The sequence below is a fragment of the Athene cunicularia genome (assembly GCF_003259725.1).
Source record: "Athene cunicularia isolate RWA chromosome 2 unlocalized genomic scaffold, athCun1 chr2_part1, whole genome shotgun sequence".
Lineage (NCBI taxonomy): Eukaryota > Metazoa > Chordata > Aves > Strigiformes > Strigidae > Athene > Athene cunicularia.
The window spans coordinates 26,928,023-26,940,688 of NW_020799095.1; the positions used below are offsets into that span (position 1 = coordinate 26,928,023).

General features: G+C 38.3%; 1 protein-coding gene across 4 annotated transcripts in view; it reads right to left on the reverse strand.

The window, feature by feature from the left end:
• LOC113476491 (probable acyl-CoA dehydrogenase 6) overlaps nucleotides 1-12,666 on the reverse strand; it is a 75,631-nt gene that overhangs the window by 24,899 nt on the left and 38,066 nt on the right. For all 4 annotated transcript variants that reach the window (XM_026842145.1, XM_026842146.1, XM_026842148.1 and 1 more), the window contains 2 exons: nucleotides 8,938-9,067; nucleotides 2,431-2,537 (listed from right to left, as the gene is read on the reverse strand). In XM_026842145.1, coding sequence (XP_026697946.1) covers nucleotides 2,431-2,537; nucleotides 8,938-9,067 — 237 coding nt within the window. The remainder of the gene's footprint in view (nucleotides 1-2,430; nucleotides 2,538-8,937; nucleotides 9,068-12,666) is intronic.

Here is a 12,666-nt window from a genome sequence, read left to right on the forward strand (position 1 = left end):
TACTTGTCTTGATCCCCAAGCCTTCTGTTTTATTTTCTCCTACCTACCCCTGAGGGGGAAGGAGTGAGCGAGCAGCTGCATGGTGCTCAGTTGCCCTCTGGGCTTAAATGACAACACCACTGAGACAAAATGGGGAAAGATATCTATGTGGTAGAGGTAGACATGAACAGGGCTACTTGGTGCAGTTAGCTGAAAGACATAACTTGAAGAAAGAGGAAATGCCTTCCATAATGCATTCTTAGATATCCCCCAGATATCCCCATCAGCAAAATTTCAGAATAGTTCTGAGGTAGCACGAGATGATATCAATAAAACTGAAACAAATGTATATATGCTTTGCAGTACCAAGAATCCTTAAAGAATGACACTTTCTATGCCAACTGTTCTGTACTGTTCTGCTTCTCAGGTCATCTCTGTGTTAGTTTTGTTGTACATGGACAATACTATGTACAACATACAGCAACTACTTTTGAAAGCAGACGGGTGCTCCTTCAAATTGACTTGAAATTTATAGTAGACTAATATACACAGTCCTTTTTGTTATGCACCTTCCAATTCTCACTCCTCATGTAGAGAAAGACTTCCTTTTTCTCCTATGTTTGCAACACCTTCAGTAATTTTTGAACTGGCAGAAGAAAATGCTAGGGATACCTTACTGTGTCATTCTTCAGCTTAAAATATACTGGCTCACATAGCAGAAGCATGTCCCCAACATATGAAAAGTTGCTATGCTTTACTACCCCTTCACTTACCCAAGGCAGACAAACATCCCAATAGCCTGAGTAAAGTATCAAGTGCAGTTTCACGCAATTCAGTCTACTGTAAAGCTGGGCTACCTGGAAATGATATGTTCTCTCTGCCTCATGTAAATCAGTGCTACTCAGAAGATAAGATAGTGCTGCCTATGCCTAAATTGTCCATTTAATTACCCTTTAGAAGCATTTTAAGCTGGTTTCTGGATTTATACCAGGCATCAGGTCTTCCATGATAGGTGAAAAAGTATCGTCATTTCATGCTGGAGTCTGCCTCCCAGCTGCAGTATGGGTTCATCAGATAATCCTAGTTGATTCCAAATGTCTCTTTAACTGTATTAATCCAAGTGCATCATACCAATTAAACTAGATGATAAACAACATGCAGCTAAAAGAATATTTATGTTACCTACTATCTGGAACACTGCATCAAAAAATTAAAATCATATTTAGAAAGTTCTGATCATCATCTAATTAAACTAGAGAGGCATTAATAAAAATAAATGATGTTGCATTTCCTACAATAGCAAAATTCAAATTTCAAAATATTTTAATGAAAAACACGTCTATAAAAATTATGGATTTTTTTAATGAACAAAATCAATTAACTAGAAAAGAAAACAGCAATGGATCATGCAGGAAGATTTAGTTCCATTATTTTATTATCCCCATTAACTCTCTTGAAAACTACCTGCTGCACTCTTGCTTTAACACTGAATAATTATCTGTTTCTTGAGAAAACAACATGAGTTTGGTCCAGAAGATGGACATAGAACTCTGCTGATCAAAAAACTTCTGTTAAATTTGGCAATTTTGTCTTCAGGAAGACATCTCAGTAATTTTTAAGAGCACAATGTATTCACCTTAGCCATCCTGTGTCCAACCACAAAACCTCTTGTGGTTTCTTGTAATTTCCTTTTCCTTGAAGTACACAATTCACAGTCTGATGAGATATCTTTTACTTTTTCTACAATATCAACTCTATTTTAAGTGTTCAATTAATCTACTGCATCAGGCACTTCAGAATAATAGTTTCATTTGTCCATGTTTTTAAACATATTCTTGCACTAAACCAAGAAAAATAGTTGCATTCAAAGTAACTAAATCACAAAGCTAATGAGGTAAGAATGAGTGAGAGAAACCCATTGTGAAAGTGAAGCCATCATTCTCAGAATGGACTAGCTCTGCAACTTGCCCACGTTCAGTGGAGAGGTCTGTTTTAAGGAAGTGCAAGTTTTAGTACAGCTGATAGGCCACATCCCCTATTACATACGCCTGCAGATTTGCACAATCGATGGTGGCTGTGCAACTACAGGAGGTGCTGGAGTGCTCCCTGGCAGTGGTGAGCTTGGACAGAGCAGGGGAGGCAGCAGCAGGAGGACAAACCCTAGGAGAAAGCCAGGCCCAGCATTACAGCTGCATATTAACCTGCTGTGCTCAGCCTATACAGAGGTATAACCATTGATTCACTGACAAATACGTGCAATTTGATTAATCTGGATGCATTAGAGGAATGAGTTACTGATCCTGGTATATTACTTTTTGCCCTCACCACACCTGACTTTCCTTCCTTTGTATTTCTTACAAATGATAGCGGCAAAGGGGAGGGTTAGGGAAACCAGATCCTTTCCATTAAAATGTCAGGCTGTCTAAAACTGAGTTTGCTAGGTTAACTTACTTGCAACATCTGACCCAGCTCCAGCTTCGCTGATTCCCAAGCAAGCCACAAAATCTCCAGCTATAGTTGGTACAAGAAACTGTTTTTTCAACTCATCAGAACCAAACCTGCAACAATACAATGAAAAAGATATTAAAAGCTTTTGAAGGCAAGCTTTATTTACAAGTGAGTTTATTTACAATTGAGTTTTATTTACAATTTCGTTCTACCCAGACAGTGATCAATTTTCCTATGACTAGGTAAAACCTGTCCCAGAGCCAAAAGACAGAATACATACCCTCCAAAGCTATGATTCAGAGACTTCACCAGAAGTGCAGCCACAATCTTTTTAAAGAAGCTTTTTACAAGTATTCAGACATCTTACTCCTAAGAAATGTGTGATCTAGATGCCCAAAATCTGATCTTTGTGACTTTTGTTTTGAGAGCTATCAGATCTAAATAAACATTGTCCCTGTGGTTTCCCCTCAGTGCTCCTGCACCGGTCTGCTCTCAGCCAGGATGGAGGACCTGCTCTCTATGCATCTTCTGACTTTTGCACCAGGTGTTTGCCAGGTTTTAGTGGTGACTGGAAAGTTATGACAGGTGATGGCCACCCTCTGCAAATATCTGTATTTACATTATTAATATTTCACATCTGCATTTAAATCACACAGTGAAAGTCATTAGTGCTTCTTCCTAGCCGTTCTTCTAGTTCCCACAAAAATAAAGAGGGAAAAGAAAACTGTTGATGGCATTTTAACTCAAATTCTCTTGGCCATATTTCAATTCAGTTAAGACACACCTTCTTTTTTTCTAACGTTTAGTTGCTTTCATCAATTTAAAACATGGTCCATCTCATTTCACGGTTGATTGAGTCCTAATTGACATTCACTGATTTGGTCTTGCAACATGAATGTTAAGTTCATGGTGTAGTTCTTGAACCTCTCTTGTGTTAGACTGAAAAATTCCTTGGGTCATGAGATGTCTCTTTTGTGAGCAGAAATCTGTAAGAGTTAAGGTCCTCCTCAGCCTCCTCTTTGGTATGAGGCTTCTCAGCTCAGCATCTCCACTCATCTCCTTAGGCTGCCTAAGCAGGCTGCAGTTGCCCGGGCCCTCCTTCTAAAACACTCTCCCAGTACTTGCAAAGTAGAATCCATTTCAGCTAAGACTCTGACCCTTCCCCTCCACTCCAACTCTGACAAAAAACAGTCAAAGAATAAGGGATGGCCAGAGAGCAGTGGGAGCTGGCAGACAATTTCACTTTGTGCACACAAGGAGCTCAATTCCTAGTCCTGTCCCAGTTGATAATCATGGCAGCAATCCCAAATAAATACAAAAAGCGAGCTTGGAGTGTTTACTCCTTCCTCCAGCATACTGGGACAAAGTCCCCTGGTTTGTTTGCAGTGCACTTTATTTTTTTTCTTTTTCTTGGGACATCATCAAGTATGGCCAGTTGAACATTCATTAAGACAATGAATTAAGACAATTTTTGGCAGGGCTTTCTGTTGCTTACAACTTTGCCAACCTTTAGTTGTTTCAACAGAGGATTTCCATGACAAGAGCTTTCCTCAGAATAATGTTTTTGGTTTGATATCTTTGTTTGTTTAAATTCCAGAAAACAGTTCAGCTCTTCCCAAAAATGAGGCAACAGAAGAAGTTATTTTGCAATTAAAAAAAAAAACCAGTCTGGCAACACGATCTTCAGAAGATCATGCCTTGCAGAAAGGACATGCTGCTCAGCAAGCAGCTAGCTATTGTGTTAGAAATATGTTGTTTCTGTAAAATTCTACCCATCTTAAATGCATCCCAGAAAAATATTGGGTTTGCATAAATGCAATATCCACTTCTTTCCAGTTCAACAGCTCCAGAATTAGCAAACTCTGTTTGCAGTGAGATCATGCTTTGGCCTGACAGACCAGGCTGCTTTCTGGGCTGGGGCCATACCCCAGAGCATAGTTTCCCATGTGATTAACTGTGCAGCCTTAGCATCATTCTAAAATATGCACACACACAAGTTACAGTCAATAAACTGGGGCTGGGTAACCCAAAAGTCCCAAGTGTGAGATTCTGACACTTTAGAAGTTACATGGGAGTGGTCCATCCTTTCTTGCTCCACACTTTGTAAGTAACATTGGTGGGATGTCATGAACACAAACACAAAAATCGCAATGATATGCAATCTTGTAAATGGTGGTTAAAAGGAAAATAAAACCATGGCAATATATAGATGTAAGAACACTTCCTTGATCCACATAGTTCTGTTTATGTGCTCTGCCAGTGAGAAATTTGAAGTCACCTTTATTCATCTGAGATATATATAAAAATCTGGTTTGTGACAGGTTAGATTGCTACATTGAATGAAAATATGTCTATTGCACATCACTTCTGATTTAATTGGGCTGATAATCATCTTGGTAGAACCATGGATCCTATTCACTTTTTTTTCTTCTGTTTCTGGGGAAAAAGCTGAGGCTGAAGTGAAATAATTAAGTTAGTAAGGCAAGTTCTGAGTAGAACTGGCAGATATACTCTCATGATACACTATTAAGTGCAAATTGAAATTCTGAATATGAACAGCTGCAGGCAGTTCTAACACGTCTCTCAGCATTTGATCAACTCAAGCTTTCTTGCACTGGAGCTCACACATTCAAGTACTATCCACCGCCAAAGCAAAAATACATTTAAAAAACAAAAAAAAGAGACATTTTCAGATGATCTATGCACTATTCTACAGTATTTGAAAGATGACACGATACTTTACCCATGGACTTCTTAGGAATATAAAGATGATTTCCTTTAGACAAAGAGGGTAACTCTGACCTACTGTCACCTTACTTCTTACATACTAGCAAGAGGTAAATTTCTCCCAATTCTCTCTGTTCTGCTCCTAGATTCAAACTATTAATAAAACAGTAGCCACGTGCCATGCTTTTGCCTCAGCATAGTCCCAAACAGGCATCCTACCATCTTATGTCCAAGTCCAGCTTAGCAAGTATTCCTTGGATCTTCAAGATACAGGAAAAGAAGCAAGAAAAAAACAAAAGAGAAGAGATGCACTTTACAGGCACAGAAAGGGTTAGAATTGAATGGTGAACAGCAGCAAACACCCTTGGGCAGCATGGAAACCTCATTAAGTCCAGTAATTTACACAACCTGGATTTAGAAGAATCCACACCTCAGTCAGGTTTCTCTCAAGTCCCTATTGCAGTCAAGATATGAAGACATGCGAGTTTAAAAAAACCCACATTTAGAAAACTTATTTACTTTTTGTGAAAGATGGCATAAGAAAATAAGCTATAAGTGCTCTGGCTCCCAGTTTTTATCAAGCCTTTAAGCTTCAGTTATTTGAAGATTTTATGAAATAAATTGCTCAGTTCAAGCTACTGCTATATTCTGAAAAGAATACAGATGAGAAGCCTGTATGAGACTACCTGATGGGTATGACTACCTCATGCAGATGAGACTACCTGAGTGGTTTTGGTTAAGAATGATTATGTCAATCTTCTCTTTATTTAGGAATGCATTTTGCACTCAAATGCAGGTATTCTAAAAGAGGAGTCCTATTAAATATTACCCTTTTCAGATCATGCAGTTTTTAAGAGCCGCTTATGTGGCTAGTGTCTTGCTGCTACCACATCAGCTCTGGAGTCCTCCAGGCTGCCCACCAGACAACCTGCCACTTGCAACCAGGCTGTCACCAGGAGTTGGAGAAACCTCCAAGGTATGGGAATAGCGTGAAGCTGTTTTGAGGAAAGCTAGTTCATAAGCAGATGCTTGACTTCATATTGCCACACCATATTGCTCTGGCCTGTTAGACCCTCGTGGGTTTTTAAAACCACAAAGCAGCACAACTGGCTATGGATGCATCGTAACTAGCCATCATGACAGCAATGCTTAATGATACTTTTATTAATGATATGCTGAAAGCTGCTCCTATAACAGCCTCTGACCCACCTTATGCACACTATACAAATTAAGTACCAAATATGAGAGTGATACAACTCAGTATGCCTGTTCTTGAAGAAGCACAAAACCAAGCCTCCCTTGCTATGCCAGTGGGAAAGCTACATAGCTCTTGAATGACCTCTTCCCATTTCCAACCTCATCCCACCTGATCAAGTGGATGATCCTGCTTTTCAAAACTGCTGTTCTGATTGTCTTCTCTCATTTACAGCAAACAGGAAAAAAGATAGCTAAACTAACTTTTTGGACATTAATTCTCAGGTATGATGCTGTTCAGGGTGGAGAAAGAATCAGTGACAAGTAAGCTGATGAAACAGAAAAGCACTCTATTCCCACTTAATAATGATCTCTATTCTTACTGTCTTCCTATAAATAACAGGGGGGTAAAAAGAAAAAAAAATGAAAGTTTATTGCTTACTGCTGAGATAAAGGAGCTCTACTGATCTGGTATCACTATGGATGTGCCACCCTGTAGGTTTGTTTAGAAGCCCAAGGAAATGTATCTCATTCACCGCCCCAGCTGAGAGCTGCCTTCTCCACTCTGCTAGTAAGCATGAAAGCATTTCTATCTGACTTCTATCTGAATGCATTTGAAAGACCTGGCAGAGAGTTATATTCAGAACCAGGTACATTAAATATCAGAACACTGCTGACAAAACATTTTATATTTAGTTCTCAAATTCAGAAAGCACTACTCCTTCACTTAGAGGAATCTGGGAAACCAAAAATGGAGCATATTCAAGTGAAACAAAACTATTTTCTTCTATATTTGTCTGCACAATAGAAAACCATATAAATCAAAATCTGCACAGTTGCTTTAAACTGTGACCATGAATATAACTTTCTGCAGGTTGCCAAAAAAAAATCATAAAAAATGTACTAAAAAAGGGTAAGAACAGTGGACAAGCAAACAGATACAGGTAACATTTTCAAAATCTATTATTTATATTTATATTTATATAATTAAAACTGTTACTACAATGTGCTTGCCATTTATCGGTGTATCTCAAAGCCTTGCAACACTTTGTCACTGAAGAAACAAACCCATGGAAGTTGCAGAAACAGCATCAGGAGAATCCTGACTCTAAATCTTTTACAACTTCATTTTTCCAAAGTATGAAAATTCAAAAATCTCTGTGTGTGCATATGTGTATCCATCTGCTCAAATTATGGTGCTATCTATATATCTAATTGAGGGAACATCTCTAATTTATAGTGGCAGAGCATCTTCATGGTGTATTGCATTCACTGAGTTGGTTTGCAGGTGCACTCAGTACATGCTTGAAGAATGCTGAATAAAGCCCAAAGTTAAAGAAAGCCATCAAAGGGCTCCAGACTTCTTTTTAGAAGTTTCTTAGGGGATGATGGTTGATTCCCATTTTACTACTTTTGTGCATCACTGATGCATCATGTGTAACAATGCATGGTTAAGATGCAAAATTTGGATTATCTCTTTGAACTTGTTTAGGATCACCACAGTATACAGATATGTTTAAGTAACCATCCAGATTGTGAATGCAATTTGAATCCATGACCCAGGACAAGCAGTTAGCCCTCTCACTATAATGCCTGAAGTAAACCTGCACCCATGCAAAACTTCCTGTAGCAACCACCTTTCTCTTTTCATTACCAAGTTCAACATTTACATCTGAAGAGTGGGACACTGTACTGTTTAACTAGTCAGTGGAATTGACTTAACAGTGGAGGAAAAGTTCGCTAATAGAGATGCAAACTCACAGATTTCATCACGTTAACGACATTTTTACATTTACTTTCCAAGAACATCCACTTTAGGATTTCACTCACACAAATGTATGTAGCTTCACAGCTTTACTACAGCAGAAGAGGGTAACAGAAGGCCAAAAAACTGGAATGGAATGAAACCCTGTCTTCTTTTATTCACATTTTTTTTAAATCCCTGGGAATAAAAGGCTATCATAGGGGCAAGGTGCTATTCTCTAGAGTATTTTAAAATATCAGTTTTATTCTCAGATGGGCTATAACTAAGCTACTGTTGCAGTAGACATACTGAACTTCAGGCTTTCAGCGAGCTTTTAATGTATTACACAAAGGAGAAGACAACTTTCAGAAAGATTTCCCATGGCTGAGACCTCCAAAGTTGCACATACCTAGAAGGATAAATGGATGTCAAGGGAACAGAGCCTACATTCCAGACTACAGTGGATTTACAGGCATTTTCATTCAGAATGGGAATGACTGCACTGGGATATCTAGCTAAGAAAAAACACAAACATGAATAGGGGAATTCTGGAATTAAAATTGTTTTATTGGTTGTGGCACCAAGGTTCTGTGTTTGAAAATATATACTATTAAACAACGTCTATGTTTTAATATACAATATTCTAACATTAAAAGAAAAGTATTTTCTCCCCTAAACCAAATTGAGAGAGGTAGAGAGTAGCTTCCTTCCTCAAATGTTATTGAAGAGCAACTAGACACTAAATCTGCACAGCTATATTTTTTCTACTCATATACAGATTGGGTTTTAGGCCTAAACACATGACAATTTGGGTTTTAGGCTAAACCAAACTTTCTGAAAATTACCTTGTAAGAGCAGGTGTAGCCATGACAGCTTGCACTCCAATAGCCATAGGAATACCTCCACAACGGATACTTCCCAGCTCTTGTGCCAGTGCAATGTTATAGGAGAAGTCCAAGCCCATGCCACCATATTCTGAGGAAGAAACAAATACATGACACTCATGCTGTAGAGTGGCATAAACAAGAAAAAAAAAAAATAAATTGCTACTTCAAGGACTTGCCAACTGCAATTTCACCGCTAATTTTTAAATATTTGACAATTATCAGCTTTCTTTTCAGAAAAGTGATGCCACACTATTTTTTACAACACCTGATTTTAAAATTACACCTGCTGTAATTACCCACATGCACTTCAGGTCACCTCTGAATATCCTAAGTAGCATCACTGCTTTTACTGGAAAAAGTGACATGCTTCTGAAAACAACATTAGAAGGCAATGTTATTCTTTCTAATAGCAAGATCATATGAACAAATCACCACCAAGGTAAGAAGTGCTTTTATTTCTCCACAATAACTCCTGACACCTGCTCTCACCCCCCTGTACACTGAAGTGGATCTCATCTTTCTCACACACAGCAATCAAATCAGCATACAGCAAGACCACATGCAGGTCATGTCCCTATGTTAAGTTACAGCTGTAGCTCAAAATCCACACCAGTGCAATACTGAACACTTGCATTTCATATCCTGGCACCTGGATGGTGCAGTCATTAAAGCATTTTGCATTTGCAGGACACCAATGACCCAGGCTGCTGGCTGGGCACCAGCACAGGCCATTCCTCCTCCCCACATTCCAATCTGCAAATTCAATTAAAGAGGATATTATTCTTCACCTCCTTCCCATGCCCAGCACTGATAAACCCATCATACAGCAAAACACAGAGAAGGGCTACATTGCTATGATGGATAAGGTAATTCCTAGCTGTATTAAAGAGTTTATAACCCAAAGGAAATAGAGTGAGAAAGAGGTTACAGCTTGACGTCATTAGTTGACTGAGAAGCTTTGATTAGATAAAGTTCTCAAACTATTTTGGTTTTGCTTGGTTTTACTCATTTTAAGACCAATTAAGAAAATTTCAAATAAACAGATACAATCCCCCACTCCTCACACATACAATAAGGGGCAGAAAACCCTCTTCCATTTTCACTTGCTGACACCAAACTCTATCTGAGCTCACCCCTCTGTTGGCCTGCTTTGAAGTTTTAAAAGATCACCATTAATTAAAAATCAAAACACCACAGCGCATATAAAAACAGGGCTTTGTGTGCTATCACCTGATTCCTAAATGCAAAAAAACCTCTTTGCATCTTTTCTTCTGCAGACAGAAAGGAAAACGCTAAGCATGAAGTTCAGTTTTCAAGTAACATTTCTTCTTCAATCATCCTGAATAGTCTGGATTGTCAAAATTAAAAAAAAAAAAAAAGCTACTTTTCCAAACTTTTACCTGAAAATAAATAATGTTTCCTAAAAATATAAACAAAATTAAAATTCTTATTGGGAACTTAAGCAGTGCAGCAAAACAACAGTAATATGGTAATGTGTTTAGTATAATATATAATCCAATTCTCTTGCCTTTACAAAGCCTCTATCAAATAAATGTTCTGAGGAACAGTAAGGAATGTATGAGCATGCAAAGGCAAGGCTATTTAAAGATTGGTGGTATGGCAGTTTTTGCTAATTTTATATGAATCCATAGCAGAGTTATAATAGAAAACCTCAGTTTTGGCACTGCACAAATGCTTTCCATTTGATTTTATTTTTTTAAGATCAGTCAATCATTTTAGTGCCAAATTACAGTTATTACTAATTTTGTCTTTGGTTTTGTCTACCAAGCAGTTAAATTCCTGTCTTAATCTCACAAATCAAAACCTGTTTCTTGATTTACCCAAAGCAACTTCACAGGAGGAATGCTATGCCTAAAACTGACACAAAGAAGGACCATTTATGCAAGTGTACAGCTTATATACATTCTTTGATCGCATGACAATTCATCATATATTACTATATAACAGGCTTGCCTTGATCTCACTTGAGATTAGTTACTAAATGCTACACTTTAAAAACAAAATGCTTCAAAAGTTCAGCTCTCAAAGTGATGACACCGAAGGAATTTCCTACTAAATGGAGAAAATGGTAAGAACAAAGCCTCAGAAGCTGAGAAGGTGGAGGAGGGAAGCCTACCAGGCAAAGAGATGACGCATTCTCCGAAGACTTTATAATCTGGGGATAGATAATGCAAGAGACAATCACAGATGCAGATAGGCAGGAAGGGCAGAAGCAAATGGTAAAAACATTAATCAGATAACACCTAACTTTTAATCAGTTCTATTCCAGGTGCCAAGGAGAAAGAGTTTCATAAAAAAAAGTGAGTGGTTTGGCAGACAATTATAGATAACCCCTCCTTTGAACACAAAGTACTTGATTGAGACAGGTTCACTTGTCAGTGCAGGTACATTCCTAAGTAATTTATTCCATGGCTAAAGACACTGCATTGAGACGTCCTGCCAGCAGTGTCACACACAACAGCAGGCAGCGCTAGCTCCAAGCACCAATGCAACTTTCTTTTTTCCCCAGCACACGGTGGCAGCCTGGCTTTCATAGACCTGCTGCTGGCACTCCAGCCAGCTATCTTGGGGCTGGTCTGAGCACATCACCTTGTGTGCCACAGGACTCAGCTCTTAAACTGGGCCATTCTTATTTCCACCTGCTGCAGCAATGATGGTGAATGTTTTAAGGAATGAATTTTCAGTTTTTATTTGGAATAAGACTTACTCTTTTTGGAGTAATTCTTATTTGCAATAAGCGAATAAGCTAGTGGTAGAAGGGTCATGTTTGCCAATCTCATCAACAAACACGACCTCCTGGAAGTATCTGTACAATGATGTAATGTTAACAGGTCAATTTAATTTTCATTCAGAAAAGCAAACACCATGCCTTCTAGGTGAAAATTCCGTAATGAAAGGAACCAAATAAATTTCAGATTTAACTGCTTTTTAAAAAAAACCCCCACAAAACAAACAAAAAAAACCCCAAAACCACAAAACCCAAGCTAAACAACCTATATGTTATTTACATGCGAAACATTTCTAGAGCAAATATTTCATTTAACTTTAAAATGAGATGAGTGGCCTTCAGAAAATTCTTTGGCTACATTTCCATTCTTAATTTGCAAGAAATATTAAAACAAAGCAAAGCAAAACTAGGCAGAAAGTCTAATGTACTAATGTTTTTATAATTCAAAACGAGTAGAAAAAAGGCAACTCCGCTATATTAAAATTGTTACTGTTTTGCTGACAATAGCACAACTTCCAGCTCTTCAACAGCTTAATTTGATATCTTATCCATAGTTTGATTTCAGGTTATTTTACTAAGAAATTAAATTATAAAGCCCAAAGCAAGAACACATGAACATGCAAATAAAGATTCTGCACTAGAGACCATAGGCAGGACCTACGCTGGAGTTCAGGAAAAGTGTGAGGAGGAAGAAGCAGCAGAGAGGAGGTGCTATGGACCGACTGCAACCCCTCACCCCCCAGCTACACTCGGGTGTAGGAATGAAGCTGAGCCTGGGAAAAAGGGTAAGAGGATGGGGTGAACATATAATTTTAGTTTACCTTTGTTTCTCACTACAAATGTCAGCACTCACTACAGATTTTCAGCAAATCAAATTAATTTTCTTCAAGTCAAGTCTGCTTTGCTGATGATGGTAACTGGCAAGCATCTTCCTCACT